This window comes from Pholcus phalangioides, unplaced genomic scaffold (genome assembly GCF_987345545.1).
Source record: "Pholcus phalangioides strain wild (caught in Gottingen) unplaced genomic scaffold, Ppha-v1.0 ptg000010l_1, whole genome shotgun sequence".
Taxonomy (NCBI): Eukaryota; Metazoa; Arthropoda; class Arachnida; order Araneae; family Pholcidae; genus Pholcus; species Pholcus phalangioides.
The window spans coordinates 38,401,031-38,422,805 of NW_028301603.1; the positions used below are offsets into that span (position 1 = coordinate 38,401,031).

Below are 21,775 nucleotides of genomic sequence, written 5' to 3' on the forward strand. Positions count from 1 at the left end.
CAACAAACCTGTCTTGAGCAATCTGAGCTCGCACTCGCTCCCTTGCAAGCCTTTCCTCCTCCTTTACTTTAGCACGGCTTTCAGCCCACTGTTTCATTTCTGCTTCTTCTCGAGTCTGCTTTGCTTGTTGTATTGCCTTTCCTACCTCTCGGCGCTTTACCTCTTCCTCTTTTTCTTTCTGTAAATTGAAATTAGAAGGGGATTAGAATGGACATTACTGAGCTTTTTCTCTACGAGATTTAAAAAAACAAATGTGGTTAAAAATAACTGTTGCAATAAGTGGGAGAAAAGACAGACCAAAGAAGTAGGGCTAGTTTTAGAGGCCACACTGTTAAGTGATATGCCTGAAAGGCATTCCTATTCCTGAGGTAAGCAATATGCATGGTGCCTGCACATAAGTACCAACAGCACTAAAGTTTAACCTGTAATACTTTCTCTACAGAGAAAAAATTCTGACCAAAGACAATTAGTAGTACCGTATAATTTGAAGAAATCCCACATCATCGTACATGGTGTACTTGCAAAAGATTGCCTAATATTTGAAAAATGATCAGGAATGCCACATTGCATGTAAGCATCACACATATGAAAGATTTCCTGATAAAATTTGAAATTAGTAAATTTAGTGTCAAGGCTTTCTTTTTGATAATGTAAGAGTCCTTAATTTTTTTTTTATTATTTACTTTACAGTAAGTTGCATGCAGATACCATAAATTAGTAAAACATAGCATTTATTGCTAAAAAATTTGGAACACTTTTGCAAAGAATAAAGCTTAGCATACATGTCACATATCCTAAAATATAACTTTTAAACAAAACAAATACCATGCCACTTCAAAAAAAAAATCAGCAGTTAGTGTACAGTGAAAGGAAGTATCAGCCTGCCAATGTAATAAACTAGACCAGAGGTTCTCAAATTATATGTTATCAGAAGATTCCCTTTTCGAAGAGATTTGTTAAAATGTTCTGGCGAGCTATGTATAAGAGGTAATTAGGGGGAAAGGGTGCCACAGTTGGAAAAAGAACCTTTGAAATAGATTCAACAATAATAGAAACTGGATGAGACGAGACCCCTTAAGGCAAATAAATTATCAAGAAAATAACACACATCACTAGCAATAAAATCTGCTACATTAGGATAAAAAAACCTTATTAATGTGCTTCATTGCTGCCATTCATGCTCATCCAATGTAAATTTCAGGTTGCAATCTCGCACCATTCAAAGTGCTTTAAATATTTGTATTATCCCTGAGTATAAGTTTTCTGCTGCTTTCATATATATCAGTGTATGCCAACTATATTTCGTCCCGATTGTAAAATTATCTCAATTCATTCTATTCATTCATTGTTCTCAAGAAATTCATTTTACTTATTTTGTGTGCATGCTGTGCATACAGAGGTTGATTAGTCTCCATGTGAATGATTTTGAAAATAAAATTCACCTCGAAAAATCCATGTCTCCACCCGCGCTGGTGCTCTGTGTCTACCCTGTTCTCGAACAACGGCACGACATCGTAATTTTCATTGAAGGAGACCTCTGAAGCTGTGGCAGGGGAATTCTGTCCCACTCCTCCTTGCATATTTTCCATAGACCACTGATTGTGCTCGGACGACAGTTTGCAAGTGCCCTTTTAAGTAGTCAAAAGCCACAAAAGTCCATCGGACTTGCATCTGGAGACTTGATGGGGGCATGGTCGAATGGGATAACTGATTCCAGTGGATTTTGCCATCTGTTCATAAGAAGCATGGGAGCTTTTAGCTGTGTGACTGGATGCCTTGTCCATGTGGATGTGAACCTGGTTCACATCAGTTCCATACAAGACGGGTATGCATTTGGTGAAAATTAGTGTCATTACCGATTGCTGGAAGTAGGCTGCATTAACTTTTGTATTTTTTCTGATTTTCCAGATCATGAGCTTCCCTCTGTACGAGTAACCTGCTATCACCATGAATCCCTTCAGAAATGCTTCCTTACATTATCGTGAGGGCTTTTATTTTATTGCTGTCAGAAATGTAGGCCCAAGCTTCATCTAGGGAAGCCACAAATTTCCACTCTTGTTGCCTGCCAGATAATTTTCATACAACTTTCATGCATTCCTTTTCAGTTTTTCTTTATGCCTATGGGTTAGCAGGTGTCCCTGAGCTTTCCTCACCTTCCATAATTGCAATTTGCCTTTAATGAGTTGGGATATGGTTGCCTGGCTTGCTCTTACCTTTCTCGCGTTATTTTAGTTGAACCTCTAGTTCTTGTTTCTAGTTTTATTAGTTGAACTTCTAGTTCTTTGTGTTGGTGAGTTTTCCTGTAGTTCCAAACGCCTGACAGCTTGTTCTACGGCTGATGTGACCTTAGGACCAGTTCACTTTGGAACAGCTTTTGTGGGAGATTTCTTACATGAAATGTCCGAATCACTTATCCGTCGAATGATGTTAATTCCACCTTTACTTATGGAAAGTCTGTGATCCTTGCACTGTTTTATGATTGCACTGAAACTGAACTTCGCGTGGAAAAGTGATACAACGTAACGTTTCCAAAATGAATTTATTTTAGGTGCCATAACTTCGCATTCAAAAAAAGCAGTTTGAAAAAAGAATGTCCTCACTCCACACATTCAAAAACTTCCACTTGGCTCCCAAGCATCTTTTAATGACAACCTTCAAAGTTTATTCACGTGAGGGCTAATCAACCTCTGTATTGAATGCAGTTCTCAATCAACATAAAAGATTTTCGCTAAAATAGTCATTTATAATCTTAGTTACATGTGAATGTTTATAATTTAATGCATACTTCTCACAGGAAAAAAAAAATAAATATATATATATATATATATATATAAATTTCACATACATAACACTACAGACATTATTAAAAAAGTACAGTGGAACTTTGGTTAATGAGCTTAATTTGTTCCGTGAACATGCTTGTTATGTGAATCGCCTGTATTTTGAATTAAACATCCCCATAGGAAATAATTGAAACTAGAATAATTTGTTCCACAATTATTTATTCACATAAAAATGACTAATAAAAACCAGCTTCAATCAGTACAACATAATATGATAAATAATGACACACACATAGTACAATAATCTTATAATAAAATAATACAATAATGTTCACAAATTAACTTGCTCTGAATGAATAGAGAGAGCACTATCATTCAGGATGATTTACGGACTCACTGTTGTCTGCAAACTTATTCTTTTGTGTGACTTTGAAAAACAACTTATCCAATGACACTTGCTCTTGCCTCCTTTTTTTCGATTCCTTGGAAATTAGAAATTGCATTGTCGTTGTACCGATTCAGTGCTCACTTTGATCATTTTTGTCGCACCACTGTCATTTTCTGCACACGAGGGCTAATTAGACCGGGACCTACAATTTATTGCCGATTCCGAACGGCAGGCTTGTTTTTCATACTCATCGAGAGGTTGGTGCGCTAACCCCTCGATGGGGGACTCCCTGCGGTAGCAATTTTTGCTGCGGTCAAGTCGCCGTTTTTTGTTGTACCCCTGTGTCAGGAAAGTTTTCTGACAAGGACGAACTGGGTATCGAACTCGCGACACCTCTAAACATCCTTTGGTACTTTAGGCGAGCATCTTATCGACCGGGCTACCGCGCCCTTCAGTGCTCACACAATCCTGTAACTTTATCAGGGTGGTTCTTTCCTACAAAATTTTGCTTGGCTTTGCACATTTAACACATCTTTGTAATACCCATTTGAAGAGAGGGATTCCTCATTTCTCTCTTCTCTTCCTCAGACGAAACACCATCCATAAACTCTTGCTGTTGCATGTAGTGAAGATCCATCAGTTTGTCTGCAATCAACTCCTAGCCATGCCCCTCCACTAGTTCTTGAATGTCGTCTTCATTCACTTCCAGTCCCACGGTCTTCCCCAAGGACACAATCTCATCCACAACTGGTGGCAGGGTCCTGTTCATGAGATAGCCCTTCAAAGTCACATTCAATAATGCAATCAGCCCACAATTTTTTCCAAGCATAATTTTTAAAAAACTTCAAGTGCACGTAAGTGTGGTTAAAATGTTACATCTAGTTTTGTATCGTAAACAGTCATGCTCACAGGTGTGTTCATTTTCCGAGTGAGGCAAACTTACCAGAGATTGTAGGGGAAAATATTACCAGAAATTCTACAGTACGCGTGTAGACAAAAGCCAAAAATCACTGGCTCAGTTGTAATAACGTGAAACTAAATAAACAAAGCACATAATTTTTGCTCATAACATCGCTTGTTAAGGGAATCAAAATTTTTGCTCATAATGCGATATATTGCTCGTTAACCAAATCAAAATTTGCTCAAAATTTTGCTCGTAAACTGAAGCTACACTGTATAGTTCAACACACATTATACAGAAAACAATATCACCACATACAGCTTTGTACAACAAATGCTCATTAGAAAATTCCTGTAACCAAGAATTGATATCTATGTTAGAATTAGATAAATTCCAAATTAAATGTAAAAAAAAACCTCCTTTCAAAATCTGTAGTCTTTTTTCCCCATTTCAGAAATCATAACCCAAGCACAAGACTAATTTTATTAAGTAAAAGAAAAAATTCCAGAGCATAAGATAGATTCTGCATACTATTTAGTGAATTTTTCCAAAGAGCCAAGTTGCGCCATTTGCTCTCGTATCTAAATAAATTTCCCTTCCTCAAAACAAACTTTATCACCAAGGTGATAAAAGAATCAATCATTATATTGAAAAGATTTACAAAATTTCCCACCACTGAGATTTTTTACAAACTTAAAATACCCTAATAGAAATAATTCCAAACATTTTGAAGAAAAGTATGCAATCTTTTAGAAATATATAAAGAACATACTTTTTTCAAGCAATATCACCAAAATCAACCATAAACATAACAAAAGCCTTAAATTTTTAATATAGTTAAAAAGAAATATAGCATGAAAGATAGAATTAAATTAGAGTTATAACTGTCAAAACCAGAAACATGCTAGCGAATTTCTACAAAAAACCTCCTTTTCTATATATACTGTTACTGACTAAAATTCCCCCATCCCTGAATATACATCTGAATGGCAGCAAACTTTACTTGATATCGAATGAAAATCTGAGAAACTCCTACACTTTTATAGAAACTTCAGAGCAAGAAAAAATATACATTGAAAGATAACGCAAGCAGTTCATAACAGTGGTTCCCAACCTTGTGCTGTAGTATCTTGGATGCTATTTTATCCGCCTCTTCAATTTCGCCACCAAATCTACAAACATTGAGCCATCATAAATATGTATACAAGTTTATAAATAATTTGTTTACACAGCTGCCGAAAAGAGTTGGTTCAATACTTAGGTTGGAAACCACTGATTTAAAACTTGATAAACCGTTCTCCCTCCCAATATATCTTTAAAATGTATTCCCGTAAAGAAAGATCATTACAACGACTTCCTCAGCTTCCACGAGTCTCATCCGCTTGCTTCCAGATTCAGTCGTAGAATGAGAACTACTTTCAGAAGAGTCACTATCCTGTGGGGGAAACACAGACAGTGCTCTAGAAAAAACCCTAGACGTCAACAACTGAAAGAAGAACAATTATAGCATTGACTTGCACACATAGGAGGATAATCCAAGAACATCTGAATTACCTCTTCCTCTTCAACAGCCTTGTTTTGGCGCCTGGTCTCGATCAAACTCTTGGCCCTGGAACAAAATTTTCTATATTAGAATATTGCATACATTAAAAAATGCATGACAAACAAGATCACACACTATTCATGTCCATTTACAATGTGGGAGAAGTGGCTGCAGCTGAAATATGGGTGGAGAAATAGATGATGTTTCTCAACTGAAAGAAAAGTAGATATTGAAAGACACCTTAGATCAGGGGTTTTTAACTGGTGTGCCTCAAAAAATTTGAAAGAAAATTAACAAATCACTCAGCAAAAAAGTCTATACCCACAATTAACATCTTATGATATTGACTATATGAGTAAAAATTCAATCTTGTGAAGAGAATATTATACAAAAATACACACACACTCAAATGTACATTCAAACATATTGAAACATGAACATTGAGAGTATGTCGTAAAAATTAATCTATGGTCATTTCGACCGGCATTGATCCTTTTGGGAAGAATGATTAGTCTATCTAATGTTAATTACGAACCTCTGTATATTTTATTAAGTGACTTTCACTATATTTTTTAAATTTTCAACACTGTCTTTACATTGAACAAAAAATGAATAAAATAAATAAATGAATAAAATGAAGATTTTTCTATACGAGATCTGTCTAACTACTTCACCCATACCTTTCAACCTTGTCATCAAGTGATTCAGTTGAGCCGCCAGCCTGAAATTATTGAACAAAAAACTTGTATGAAAATTTGAAGTAGTTGACGATGCATACAAAAATTAAAACACTGCTGAAAACATTGTTATCTTCTGACTTAAGACTACACATTAAAAAAAACCATATAGCATCGTTGATGACGTTTTATCAATTGAAGTTTACCATTGACATGCCTAAATTCTAAAGGATTTAAAACCCCACGAATGAAAAATGTTTGAAACGTGTCTCTGTATCCAAGAACCACCATGTTTCCCATGCACAAAACTTCTCAAAAAAATTAATTAATCGCATTATTGTTCATAAAGTTTTCAAGACATCATAACAATCAAACTCAAACACACACAAAGATATGAATTAAACCCTAGAATGTCATACAGACCTGTAGTTGAGCATTCAAACATGAAATCTAAAAAAAAAAATGCAAACATAACAAAACTGAACTATAATTTTTAAATTTTAAGTGGAAACCAAATAGTAAAAATTAAAATGCTGATTAAAAGGAGATGACATACTTGTGAAGAGTCTGGCTCTGCTTTCAAAGTTGCTTCTGAAGAAGATACTAAATGCTCTCCTTTCGATGACTCAATTGAACTGCTTTCGAGTCCTGCAGAATCCATTGGTTCAACAGCATTTTGCGATGCCGACTCACTCTGACTCGAACAAGACGCTTTTGAATCTGTAGCAGGTCTTGGACCATTACTCTCCTCATTCAACTGCAACAAAATGATACATCAACACCTTTATAGCTTAATTTACACCCGGTATGAGAGTGGAAAAATATTGATATTTTAAGGTTTATTTTAATAACTTATTATAAGTCTAGTTACCTGGAATATTTTCTCAATCTTCTCGATAAAACTTTGAGGCTCCATATGGCCAGTGATGATTTCTATGGGCAGTCCATTTTTTCCAATAAAAAAAGATGAAGGAATTACAACAACAGGATCTATAAACAAATGTTAAAGAATTTTTTTTTTTTTAAATGATTATAGATTAACCTATCGCTTCTTGCTGAATTGATGTAACTCAACAAAAAGACCTCCCATCATTTTCTATTCAAATTTAAAGGTCCCATGAAATTGTATAAAATGCACAACTTAGTCCAGATGAAATACGCATAATTTAGTAGAGATGTAAATATAAAAAATGCAGAATTATAAAAAACATCAGACTTCAAACAGAGTATCTACCACATACCCAAAGGAAAATTCTGTGACTTTAGAAGTATTTAGCAATGAGATTTGGATCTTTACGGCTACCAGCCTGGCAAGAAATTACACGCACAGTTCTAGGCACACACAAAGATTGTCAAAAATATTTTAAGAAAGACAGCCTTTGTAACCATAAAACCTTTAAATGTTCCTTGATGCATCAAGCAGTGTTATGCACTCAGGAAGTACTGCCATTTATGTTGCAAATCAAAAGTGATGACGGATGAATATTTGATTAATATTTTCCTCAATTTTGTAAGTATGGATTCTGCTGAATTGTTCTTTATAGAAATTTGGCTGCTCAAAAAAAAACTATTACAGAATGGGAGAAAAAGTTGGGGAAATTCGATGTTATGTTCAGCAATTAAGCACTCATTATTTAAAAAAAATAGCTCTCTTTCACTCGCAAAATGGAACATTTTGTTAGTGCAAAAACTATCGACAGTAGAGATCCTGGTTGCTTCTGTTGCTCAGTGTTCAGTGTAGTGATTTTTTTTATAGTTTTTTGAAATGAAAACCAACTCGTCTTTGCACAAAACAAAAAAAAAACCCTCTTCAGCCGATCGATCACTACTGCATGATCAATCACATGGTATCTATAGGGCTTTTGCGATGGGAAACCTGATAAGGGATCATGATTGTAAATGATAAAATCAAGGGCAGGATGTTGTCAGAGGAACCCAAAAATCATTAACCATCTGTGGCCTTCTCTCTTATTTCATGTTTTTTCTTGACTTCCATGACCCTTTTCTCATTTTGGGACCTTCCCCCATTATGGTAAACAACACAATAAAAAGAAAAAAATCAACAACATACAATAGGACACAAAATGAGATCTAAATAAAACCAGAATTTCAGAAGTTAATGTAATTTACATATGATAAATTTGAGCAAAATCAAAATGGCAGTAAGCTTGATGACTAAATATTGATAAAAAATTGGTCTACTTTCCCGTCCCATAATAATCCTAAAACCCACTTTATTCAATGCAGACTAAAGTTTTTCTTGTATGGTGCAAAAAAAATTCTTCCACTGGACAAGTTTGATATCGTTATTTAAAAGATATTCAAAGACCTAATTTTTGTTTGTTCATTCTGACATGATATAAAGCCATAAAAATTTATACTAAATTACTACTCAATACACTAGATAACAAAGTACTTGAAATAACTTGATGTTATAAAAGTTATTCATGCTGTTAAGACAGACAAGTTGTCCATTATGCTTCACTCAATGAAGTGCAAAGTCTGTATTTGCACATCTTTTCCTATTTGGCATACACTGCTCTTTCACACAATCAGTCCAAATAACTGCTGTTTTCCAAATGGTTACTGCCTGAGTTGTTCATTGAGCTGGGACATCATTTTTGTTTGCACAAACCTTTTTATTTTTCCTTCTTTTCTTTAATAGCAATATAGTGCTCATGAATTTCAATGGCTTCCTTTAAAACATTTTTTGGATAATTATTTTTGCATAGAACTAGGCTGCTGAACAGAATATATATGGTCTTGGTCGAGCAGGTGAAAGGATAAGGAGAAACTCATTGATTACACTGTTGAAGCAGCATGAATAACTTATGAAATGTTTTAATGAATGGCTCATGAAAGTTCATATATTTTGTTTTTTTTCCATATTCTCATTCAATAGTTAGGCACTGGAATAAATCCTCCTTCCTTGCTAATATCTTCATATATATGTCCAATATTTTGACACTTTTTACTACTAAGATATTCGTAAATGACACTATTATTAAAAAAAACTTTTTTTTTTTACTTCCCAGAATTGACATTTTCGATAAGTCAAACTAACGATAACTTAAAGTTTTTTGTCTGCCGCTACACATTCATGTTATTGAGATTTAACTGTATCATGTATATGCCATCCTAGAAGAGATTAATAAAAATTTTATGATTTCATAAAAAATATATTACTTTTAGAAATTTTTATTTCAATGAAAGTTACCCAACAGAAATCATTTTTATTCAAACAGAACATATAAAAAATACATCTATTGACAAAACTGGAAATGCTTAAAAAAAACTGATTGATAATTGAAAAAGGATACAAATCTGGCTGAACTGCTGATATGAAACACTGCAAATATAAAAGAAAAAAGGTTCTAATTTTTTTTCACTTGAATTTAATTTTTAGCACATGAACAGCGTAAATCAAAATTTTCAACTGACCTGTTGACAACCAACTTGAGTGCAACACAATTCTTTGACTTGAGTTTCTCTGCGACTGATGGGTCATCATATGTCACGGCCATATTCTTTGACAATTCATCCTCACCTAAAAGAAAATAACTTGCCATAAGTTCAAAACAAATGAAATTCAAGCCTCAACTTTACGTGGTAAAAATATGTATATATTTAACACACTGGTAAGATATTGATAGTTACAAATTGATACGAGTAATTGCTGAAGCCAGTTGCACAGATTTACAGGAGTAGTGTTGCTGAGGGTATCGTCCCAAGGGATTGGAACTTCCAATTTGGAAGCTTGCTATTGTTGTTCTGATATTTAAAAAGGGTAATAGAGAAACCATGTCAATTCAAATTATCATCCAGTAAATTAGACAAGCTTTCTCTAGAAAATTTTGGAAATTATCATCAAAGGACAATTGGTGAAGTGGATAGGCAAAAATGTGAAGCCCAAAAACCAGAATGGGTTCAAAAAGGGGGAAGTCATGTGTAACCAACCTCCTTTGCTACTATGATCACATGACTAAAGGCCTGTTTACACGCAATAAGTGAGTAGACGCTCATTGGATAATTTTTATGGAGGCCAAGAGGAACTAGCACATGTGCGCTTCAGTTTACTCAAATCTACGGAGGGAGAGAGACGCAACGCGGGAAGAATAATAATAATTTTTTATTTATCTGGCATTCAGAGGTGTTTTTTTAATGCCTATAGCTTTCGTAACAATGGATGAAGATGATCCTGTAGAACTTACGAATACTGTGATCAGAGCTACATTATACGATATTTTTTTAAAAGAATATAAATTTATTCACTTTTTCATTTACACAAGAGTGGGGGAAAAAAGAATACACAACATATTATAAACTTATGTAAATCACCGAGAAGTGTAATATAAGATTTCTCTATTTCTCCTCAAAGATGTAAATATTGATTATATGATATTTTAATCAAAGTTAAAGACGAGATAAATTATGAATTATGTAAGCCGAAAATATGGGAGAAGATTCTTGGCATTCGTAGGAAATTCTAATAGTTAAAAATGAAATAATAAAAATTCATTAAACAAATTATTTCCAAATTTTTGAAATCATTATTTTTTAAATTTAATCTAGATGCTATCTTTATGTTAAATATTTGATTCTGTATTTTTACAACAGACGGCACAAATTCGTTCTGGATGAGAGAAATATTTGAAACCTCCCTCCCTCATCCAGTTTTTAATATATAATAAGTCCTCCACACCAGCAGCCGATATATTTTTGAATCTTCAATTTTTTTTCAACTCCTGACATCATGGCGACAGAATATTCCATAGCTTTTTCCAATATCGAATAATTTTTAGTTCGTTTGTTAAGGTAATTTTCATTTCTATAGTTCAACAAACATTCATGGCAAAGATATTCTTCAACAAACTTAAAGGCTGTCCCCCTCTGGCCACTTCACCATCTTGTATTTCCGCGGAATTCTAGCGACACGGTAGGAGACTACGGAGCATAAACACAAGTTCATGCTTGAAATCAAAATAAACTCCCAAGAGAGAGCGAAAAGACCCCTCTGAGTGGCAGGCCACTCCCACTGGCGCATGCGTCTACTCAACCGGAAAAAATAGAACAGTTTTTATTTCACTAAATCACTTGCCACTTACCAACAAAAGCAGTGTAAATGGCCCTTATCGTCGGCATACAATGTAACGTACTTGGCAACTTAAAATTTAGTTTGCCAAGTTCTGATGCTTGGCATCAAAATGCCAAGCATCAGAAAGATTACTACTTCACACATTCATACATGCAGTGAAATCTTCCTACAATAATACTTGACATATCGATAAATCCCTTTACAATGATATTTTTTCAAGTATTGTTTGAAATATCTATAGGCCTACTCTAATATTGAACTACTGCCTCTTGATATAGCGATAATCTCTCTATAACTACCATTTTTTTGGTCAACAGAGTATCGTTATATTGTGGTTGTGTTAAAACATTATAAATCAGTTAAAGCATTATAAATCATGCCTATCAATCAGAGGATAAACATAAATTGTTTTAAAAAGCATTCAAAACATTTATAATCAAAAAAGAAATCTAAATAAATTTTCAATCCAAAAATACATAATAAACGAAACATACTAACTAAAAAATATAGGAAACTCACCAACAACAAAGACCAACAGTATTTTTTGCCGACTTTTCACCTCGTTAATCGCGTCAGGAATAGACCCGTCAAACCAATTCATGTCTGTAGTTGCTCTAAGTACAATATATTACCTATAACAATCAATTAAAAATGTTCAAACGCCACTGAAAAACTTACAAAATAGAATGTCACTTATATTAAAGATCTAAATTGGAAGCACAGGGTGTCTGAAATTAAAAGTGTTCTAAGTTGTCTAGTCTTAACTACCCATCAAAAACTGAAACATTAGGGACATCTTATTAAAAAAGTGGGGAGAAATTTTGAAGCCCCCTTAGGGACAGGAAATTTTCACATAGCTTTTGGTGTGGAATCACAGTGTATGTAAAGATGTTTTCTTCAAGAAAGTTCTTGTATGTCATAGTGTGATACTCTTGCAAGTATCAAGTTATGCAAACTCAAAATTTTCTTTTTCTTCCTATAGCATAGCCTGTGCAGAGATCAGTCTAGTGATTTTCACAAGAACAGCTATCTTTGCCACAAAACTAAATCAACATTTTCTTGACAAATATGAAATTAAAATCCAAGTGATATGATAAGCCCTAGATCCTTTCGAAACTCTATGAGTTCTGTTCTCAAAGGATATAAAAAAAAAAAAATGGGGTCATTCATTTTATTACGTGAGTTGAATGTTCCTGAAGATACATAGATCAGATAAAAAACCCATGGGAAAGATTTTGAAAGATTAAAGAAAACAGAGTTAAGAATCAGGAAAATCTGCTATCACGTCTCATTGATGGAAAGAAAACCATGCATTTTTAATTTCTCCAAAGATAGGATCATTCAAAAAGTAAAACCGCAAGCATATTTAGACTCCTACAAAAGAAGCTATATTAAAACATACACAAAACATTTAGTTAAAAATAGGCAGGGGTGGGAAGTGACAAAGTCTATTTCGGAGCAGCTTTGGAGCAGCAAATTTCAGGATTCGTAGCAGTTTTGGAACAACAAAATATAGGATTCGGAGCAGATATTTATAAACAAGAGCAGCGAAATTAACAATATTTTCGTTAACCCTCACCCCTTTTCAAAATAAAACAACTGCACTGTCTTTTGTTATCAAACATCTTTTCATCAGCTTGTTTTTTGTTTTTGGTGTTTCAGGCTTTTGACACCTTGTTTGAAAGAGCAGTTGTCATAAAATTTTTCGCACCAGTCTATATAAGATGATTTTTCTTACTGAGGGCACTATTTGCTGTCTGGAACAGCAGACCTTCAAATGGGCTAAACATTTTCTAGTCTTTATAGATATTATAAATTTTCTATATCAAGTTTTCAATTTGTTTATACTCAGAAATAAATTGTTTGCAAAATGGGAGAGAATTTCGGAAGTATCAACACGATGGTTGGCGATTCAGCACTCATTATTTGGCAAAATTGGCAATCTGACACTCGTTATTTGGCAGTTTCTAAATTAGCAATCATAATTCCGCGGACATGCTCTTTTCACTCCCGGAATATTTTTTTTCACGAAATATCAGGATTTGACGCAATGACGATTGACTACAGTAATTTCTGCTGCTTCCAGTGGCGACTTTTTTTTTTGAAAACGGAAACTGACTCGCATTCCCGCTTTAAAGCTGAAAGACCATTGCAAACCATCCTCAGTTGCACGATCACGGATATTATTGGGGTTTCGCGATGGAAAGCCTGATGATGGACCAATAGTTTAAATACGGCGATAGTTGAAGTACAGTGGAATAAAAAACGCTCTTTTTGGAAAGAATCATTTCACAGCAAGCAGAAACAAAATTTTTTTGACGTCCTTTCTGAAATTCCGGGCATACTGAGGCAAAATTCACTATTTGGCGCAGAAAAATACGAAAATACCCTATTGGAGCAGAATGGCGCAAGATGTTAATTTTGCCGCAGTGCGGCACAAAGTTCCCACCCCTGAATAGGAGAAATTGAAACAATTGATTCCTTCTCCATACAATTGGAACATATTTCAATACAAGAAATCAATTCATAAACCTATCAGAAAATTTCGCAAATGAAAGAAATATCACTATCAACTAAGCACTTGCTGTCTTTTCAATCTTTTGTTGGCATCAGTCAAGACAGCAGCGTTTATGGTCCTTTCTGTTCCAGACCATTTCATTTGTTTTTATCGTTTTGTTTAAGACAAGGGTTCTCTTGTTTTTACTTTTTACACTCGCGACACCCCATTTTCCTAATCAGCACTTGTCCACGACTCCCCAGAGCAGTTTAACAAAGAATCTGTTCGAAAAACCTTTGCCAGGGAGGTGTACAGTTTGAGAATCCTGCTTTCAGAACAGAATTCACGTTTTTAAAGGATCTAGGGTAGGGGTTTTCAACCCGTGGCCCGCCGAAACATTTCGATCGATTGACAAAATATCATTCAAAAATAGGGTAAAACAAAGATTTCGACAAAAAAAAGTCACCCAGCTTCATATAGACTTATAACAAGGACAGGCTGATCTGTGTACAGTATTTAGCTTCTTAATAAGGCCACCGTACACTTTTCACCATAAATAACTTTGAGTACATCCCATCCTCCTTGAGTGGGAGAAAGCAGAAATAAACGGAATTTCCAAGGCATCGTATTTCTCGGGTGCATGGTTGCGAAAGGAACAGATGGATGTATGCATCTTGAATGGTTGGAAGGGGATTTGTACAACATTGGCACAGTTAGTTTACTTCTGTTTTTGGTCTTTGAAGCCTTTGATCAGAAGCCTTTTAGTCTTAAAATGAGTGCATGATGGCGAACCGTGACAGCAAAAAAAGGAAAGTTGAGGAAAAAGTGATATTTTTTCAAGAAAAGTGGTCATCCCTTTATTTTTTCGTCGAACACAAGGCTAAAGCAGTTTGTCTCATTTGCAATGAGAGCGTAGCCACAATGAAAGAATATAATATTAAGAGACATTACGATACCAAGCATAGTGCGAAGTATTGTAGATTGGAGGGACATTTTTGAAGTGAAAAAGTCAATGAACTGTCAGCAGTCATTATTCTTTGGAAGAAATGAACAGTCTGAAAATTGTGTTCGTGTTAGTTATATAATATCAGAAAAAATTGTGAAACATGGAAAGCCCTTCGTTGATGGAGAATCTCAAGAAGATGATGGCTTTCCACTGCATCATACACCAGGAAAACTTGTGCAAAAAGTTTTTCTCCAACTTTGAACATGTCTGTTGTAGTGAAAGCGGTCAACTTCATTCGATCCCAAGGACTTAACCATAGACAGTTTCAAAAATTCTTAGAGGATTTGGAAGCTGAGCATGGCAATGTTATTTATTATACATTTTCCTAAATTATTGGAATTGGTAAATAGATCTACAACTTGGAAACCAGACAATTATGTACAGTGCATTTCATATCTGAGAATGGAATTCAGAAGCAGATTTTCCAACTTCTGCGAGAACAAAATTTCTATGAAAATGTTTTCCTCACCATTCTCAGTCGATATCGAAAGTGTTCCACCAGAGCTACAATTAGAATTTGCAGATTTGCAATGTGACTCTGCAGTTGAATGCAAGTTTTTTCGAAATTCCTTCATTAATTGATTTTATTCTAAGTATGTGTCCGAAGAAAAGTATCCAGGAATAAGCAAACATGCAATGTTCATGTCTTCTATATTTGGCAGCACTTACATATGTGAACAGTCGAATGAAGAATACAAAATCAAAAACTAGAACACGTCTGACTAATCGGCATTTGGAAGATACTTTACGAATAGCAACAACACAAATTTTACCTAACATTGAAGCTTTAGTCAAGCAAAAACAATGTCAAGTTTCGCATTAATTTAGGAATTATATCCACTCGCATTCGTAATGTAAGTAACCAAAGACTCTTTTTTTTTTTTTATTTGGTACGTAATTAATTCAACATATACATGTATGAACAAAAATCATCCATTTTCATTCTGTTTCATAAAATATAAAAAATACCTAAAAATAATTGGTCTTACCCCAATTCAATTTAATTTTTTAAAACGAAAATGCTACACAATGGAACCATAAAATACGTAGTACGCCTCACATTTTAATTTGTCGTATCTGAGCGTACGTAGGATCAACCTTTGGAAGGGTGGGGTGGGATACACTGAGATTGATTGGAGGCACAAGAAATCTCTGAGAAAAATTTAGATTCACAAACTTACAAAAGCATTTTCAAGTAACTAATGTATTAATATAGCAAAAAAAACATTTTTTGACACTATAATTTGAAATGCTTTTTTTTTTAAATCATTCAAAATGAATATTTGTTAAAATTAATTGAATGTTACAATTTTTGAAAATATTTTGAAATATATTTAGTATGTGATTGTCTTTGATCACCGTATCTGAGGGGTAAGGGACACACACACCCCTACGTATTAATGAGTGGCCACGGAACGCAACGAATACTTTACGTGGCCCTCGAGCGTAAAACGTTGAAGACCCCTAATCTAGGGTTTTATCATGTTATTTGTTAACTTCATATTTGTAGAGAAAACATTGATTTCCACTGGTTTTTAGTCTACAAATATAAACTAAACAAACCACAATGTACTATATAAGGTTGCCACCTTTTTATAAGTCTAAAAGATAAGCATATTTATCCAATACAAAATCTTCCTTCTTCTAAACATCCAAAATCAGGTCTTCTCAGTAATTTTATATTGCTGGAAATTTTATCATAAGCGATTGCTGCATTGGAATGTGAACTCCACATAAAATTTTCTGAATTCGTGCAAGAATGTTTACCAACATGGAAAAGTCATGAAATGCCATGAAGAGCAAGAAATTGTCATGAAATAAGAGAAGGCTACAATTTGATATTCATCTAGTGTATCTCAACCAAAAAATTAACGCATTTGCCCCTTGAACTTCTAATATAGAAAATGGCAGCACTTCTCAAACACAAAACATGCATAACTCTGACATCATAAATACATTCAGGTCACACACAAATATATATATATACACACACACAACACTTTCTGGCATGCACCAATGCTTCAGGAATGCCTAGAGGAATGTTTAGAAGTGCATGTATGGTTTAGTAGTCAAAAATCTTTTTGTTGACTTCATTTACTACGAACGAACATGACCAAGCTCTTTTAAATTAGATCTAATTTGGCCGTCTGAAAATTTTCTTGAAATTCAACGTCTTAACTGAAATTTGAAAAAAAGAGACAAGTATGATAGCATGACACAAACTAGCTACCAAGACAGCAAACTTGAAATAAGCATTTAGAGCAAGTGATTCCCAACATGGGCATTAATCATTAATGCCCCCTGGGGGGGGGGGTGATGGAATGTTCCATCCAGGGGACGGTAGAAGCCACGAGTATAGCATAGGATTCTATGGGTAAGATTGTGTTTGATGGGAGAAAAAAAATTCTGAAGGGGACGATGGGACAAAAAAGGTTGGGAAACTATGATTTAGAGCATTGATTCCAAGCCTTCAATATACCAAGTGCCTTAAGGAAATACAGTTGACCCTGCTTAATTGGATAAGACACCCCACTCAAACGAATAAAATACTTACGGCACAAAAATTTCTCCCACAGGGACAATACTGAAGTTCCCTGCTTCTTTGAATATTACGCTTCACACGTCAACACTGTTAATAATTAATAAACATAAATGTTATTTCATGAAACATTCAGAATTGATGAAAATTGATGTTACTAAATTAAGATAAATACATTTGAGAGTGGTTATTACCTCTTTAGTGTTTAAGTAAGTTGTCTTGAATGCATACATTTAATTATTTCTTGTTCTCTGTTGAGCCAATAGAGGGGGCTAGCAAAGCCGTAGCAAGGAAGGGGGGCTTGTACGTCTCTTTATTTCTTTCAAACCGAGCACAACTCAGGCCTATCACCATCTATGGTGATAGGCCTAAATCTAAGATTTACTACTTAGCGAGTTGTGCCGGAAATGTAACTGCGTGCGCACTCAGACCTAACAGTCCGAGTGCGTATGTAGTGCTGTGTTTGATTTTTCAGTGTCATCCATCTATTTATATTTCAGAAGTGAAGTGAGTGATGTGTTACGATTGAATTACATTTGTACCGTTTGAAGGTCTGTTGCTCTCTGTGGCAAGACTTCCCATTGGTGATTTGTTCGATGGCTCTCAGAAATATCAAAATCTGCTGATACTGGTTTCGGTATAGCACAAAGGCATGCGATTGGCGAAGAACTGGTGGAGGGTTGGACAGAAAGTTTCGACTGGAGCTATAAATATGAGGCGATCGCAAGAGGGATGGCAGATTCGAGAAGAGAGATAATAGGATGAAAAGTCAGTTGTGATTTAACTTTGCAAGAAAGCTGTTAGCTTTCTGATTTGGTTGTAAATACGTGTAAATTGCTGTTCTGTAAATAAATCTGTGTTTGTCTGTCGAACCGCTTCTTGTTCTGCAATCTCGAAGTCTTGTGGAAAATTCCCATATTAGGTGATGTGATCATTATAATTAAATATAATTTTCATTTAATTTTTGATGTCTTACTTTATTTGAGAAGCTTTATTAATATTGATCTTTTTCATCAGTTATCAATATTACAAACTATACTAACATTGCAAAATGGCAATTGAACTGCTCTCCACATTATCAGATACACCACTTAATTGGTTCTTGTGTGCTGGAATCGTTAATATCCAATTAAACGGGACAGGCTATACTTCAATTCAAAACTTGACAAATGAAAAAAATAAAAATTGAGGACTAGACAAATTCTTTGAAAAGTGAAGTATTAAACAGGAAATATGCAATGATTTTTTGAATTTTTCCTGGACCCCTCCCTGTGTTGCGATAAATTTAACAAATTTAGCTGCTCTTAAACTGCAATTAATAATCTCACATTAAAAAATTTTAAGTGCCAATACTAATTCTTTATTAGCCACGAGGACAAAGGATTTTTCAAGACCTGTATATGGTCTTGTTGTCTTAAGGCTTGTCTACACGCTGCAGAATTTATGTAGTTGTTCCAACACATGAAAGGTCACCAAGTCCCATAAAGGTCTAAAAAAATTAGTTTAGCTGTTTTTCTCTCAAAAAATAAAAAATATCACGAGAACTGTAAAATTCGACTCGCACCTAGTTTTTTTTTTATTTGTCAAACCCTGATATAATTCATCACAAGACAAGCAGCTAACAAACATGGAGATCGTGATTATCTGATTGGCATCAAAGAGACATGCACAACATCTTTCGAATTTTTTCAGTGGATCGCCGCAACCAGTTTGTGAATGATGAAAAAGAAAAGTTCATTTATTTTCACTTCCATTCCCCCCCCCCCCCACCAGAAACCAGAGTACTCTGTTAAGAATGTCACAGAGTACTTCCAATTACAGAGATATTAAAGCTCATTAACCCTACATTGCATACTGTTGCAGATTGGCAACTTCAATTTTAAATGTTTCTTTTCCTGCTGCCAATTGGCAACTTCATGTTTGTGACATTCATTATTCCCATTTTTCATTTTCATTCATAAGCCATTGATAGATGGCAGTAAAACTCATAACATTAAAAAAAGAACTGTAAATCTTCTGTAACCTGTCAAAAAAAATCATGCACTGCAGGGTCGAAATGATCTATTTCAATTTATTTTTTTTTAACGTTGAAGTTTGCGACCAAATTTTTCTTCCTTTCTACAATTTGAATCACAAAGAAGGTAGTTACGTATTTGGAAAGTAATAATACTTCAATACATTAATTTTTGTTATACGATTTTACATTCTCTTTAAGACCCTGTTTAAGGAGTACAATTTGGAATAAATTTTTTTAAAACACTTTTCCCCCCGGATTTCTATAGGCTTAATTAATATGGAAAAATTATCAGCTCAAAATAAAAAATCATGCATTGTAAGGTTAAGGCACAGTGCACACTGAAGCAGAATATCGACACTGATTGGTCGAAATCTTGAAAACATGAAGCTGATATTGAAATTTCAGGTTTTAAACCAATCTGCGTCTATGTTGCAGTCATATTGCTTCTGTTCCCCTCCCCTGAGACCAAAAAGCTTACATTGCTTCTTGCAACGTAGTCTGGGTGTCTAAGTTTCTTCAGTGTGCACTGTACCTATAGCTGTGTTTACACAGGAGGGGTAGTAATTTGTTAACTTTTAGGTCATCAAGTACTTAAAATGTAATATTCAGATGTTAATGGCTGTTTAAACAGATTTAACATAATTTGTGGTTAAGTAGACTTTACAAGTAGAATAAGAACAGGCCAGTTTTGAAACAGCTACAGTATAACCTTTTTTCTTTGGGTACTTTTTTTCCATTGGCATTTTTTTCCAGTTTTAGCTATCTCCTCCGGCTTGTAGATTTCACACTTCTTTCCCATCAAGGTTCGCACTGCCGACCACCATTGCACCAAATTGTGGTAAAATATTTCATTGGGCAAATTAATAAAAGATCGCCAAATCGTGAGTGTCCATTCGGCCTCTTGAAGGTCGAATTGGTTATTTGGCGCAGTTGTTTTGGAATTCACATTTTATGACACGTCAATTTGTCTTAGGTTCTCTCTCATTTGGCTGTAACTTTTCCATCTGATTAGCCAAATTGCTACAATTGATAAAAAGTGAGGGAGAATATGGCTTCCCATTATACTGTTGACCTCTCTTTTGTTATCGTAAAGTGTCACTGGTAATAATACAGCATTTGAGCGCGCATTTGATACGGCATTAAAACACTTTCTTTATCCCATTTTTTTTCAGTTTCCTGCTACTGTGGCAAATGCTTCGTTACTGGAATTCCACGTACATCCTTTGTTTTCTTTCGGAATACTTCCTTGTCAGGTTGATATTTTTTTTGACCTGACATGCATTATTTGAAAAAGAGTCCCAGTTTTCATTTATAACCCAGAGAATATTTATATATAACTCAAAGTTTTTACTCCAAAAACAATATTTTTATCTATAACCAGTTTACTTCATTTTATATGTTGCTTGTTTTTCAATCTTGATCCTGTATCTGGTCTAGGACGTTTTATTTTTAATTTAGATTATTTATTAAGTTTGATAATGTTCTGTTTATTATTGTAATTTTTTCATTTCCTTTGTTGAAGATTTTTCTACTTTCATAAGAAAAACATCAGAAAGCACAACTTAATTTCCCACTTAGTGATTTATTATCATGCTTTTTTGGACACTTTCACAGCAAAGAAAAAAATCCCCAACACATCACCGAAAATAGATTATATATTATAACTGTTCCAACAGGTCTTAACAGCGTGAATGAAACATGCTTTGTCAACCAGTGTTGTTCAGTCCTTAACAACATCTGTAACTAAATGTCTCTCTTGACTCCAAGTGAACTTTGGCTTAATGACTACACGATTTCAGCACAGTGGTGTTCAAATTCCAGCCGATTACTCCAAGTGGCATGGTGGTTAAGATGCTCGTCTATCACCGTGAGATCGCAAGTTCGAACCAAGGGGAAGAATATAGCCTAGATAACAAGATATTTTCTCTAATGAGCTTGAGGACCTTAGCCCCCGACAGGTGGCGCTTTCGTTTCCAACGCACCTTGTTAACGACAACTGGAGTATAGCGTTACAGCAGGAGTTGGCATTTGGTGAAGTAGTAGTGGATTACCCCATCTATAAAAAGGGAAAGGCACTCGAGGGAACAGTAACACTCTGTATACAGACTGGAAACCCGATTTAAAGTATGATTCATCAAAGACAATATTAATATTATTTGAGCTGGATAAGTCTTTTCACCTCTATTCAATCCAAACCTTTACCGATTAATCGCAATAGAAATAGTATACGAGAAATAACAAATGTTAAATTTAGAATGATCGATTCATTTACAGCCTAGATTCAGGATATAAATGATAAACACAACACTGAATTTTAAATACTACGCGA

The 21,775-nt window shown here is 34.6% G+C and overlaps 1 protein-coding gene across 24 annotated transcripts in view; it reads right to left on the reverse strand.

Moving 5' to 3' along the window:
* The window catches only part of LOC149081418 (UBX domain-containing protein 4-like), a 40,822-nt gene that overhangs the window by 18,798 nt on the left and 249 nt on the right, over nucleotides 1-21,775 (reverse strand). For 4 of the 24 annotated variants that reach the window (XR_016193455.1, XM_089238261.1, XM_089238252.1 and 1 more), the window contains exons 2-11: nucleotides 11,907-12,019; nucleotides 9,734-9,839; nucleotides 9,613-9,641; nucleotides 7,164-7,282; nucleotides 6,849-7,049; nucleotides 6,716-6,742; nucleotides 6,296-6,336; nucleotides 5,627-5,681; nucleotides 5,421-5,507; nucleotides 9-178 (exon numbers count right to left, since the gene is read on the reverse strand). Coding sequence is in view for 19 of the 24 variants with exons in the window: in XM_089238261.1 (XP_089094387.1) it covers nucleotides 9-178; nucleotides 5,421-5,507; nucleotides 5,627-5,681; nucleotides 6,296-6,336; nucleotides 6,716-6,742; nucleotides 6,849-7,049; nucleotides 7,164-7,282; nucleotides 9,613-9,641; nucleotides 9,734-9,839; nucleotides 11,907-11,988 (917 nt within the window). In the remaining 5 variants the exon portion in view is untranslated. Of the gene's footprint in view, nucleotides 1-8; nucleotides 179-5,420; nucleotides 5,508-5,626; nucleotides 5,682-6,295; nucleotides 6,337-6,715; nucleotides 6,743-6,848; nucleotides 7,050-7,163; nucleotides 7,283-9,612; nucleotides 9,642-9,733; nucleotides 9,840-11,906; nucleotides 12,020-17,444; nucleotides 17,520-21,775 lie in introns of all 24 variants that reach the window. The other 20 variants (XR_016193457.1, XM_089238264.1, XM_089238254.1 and 17 more) reach the window with 7 other exon arrangements.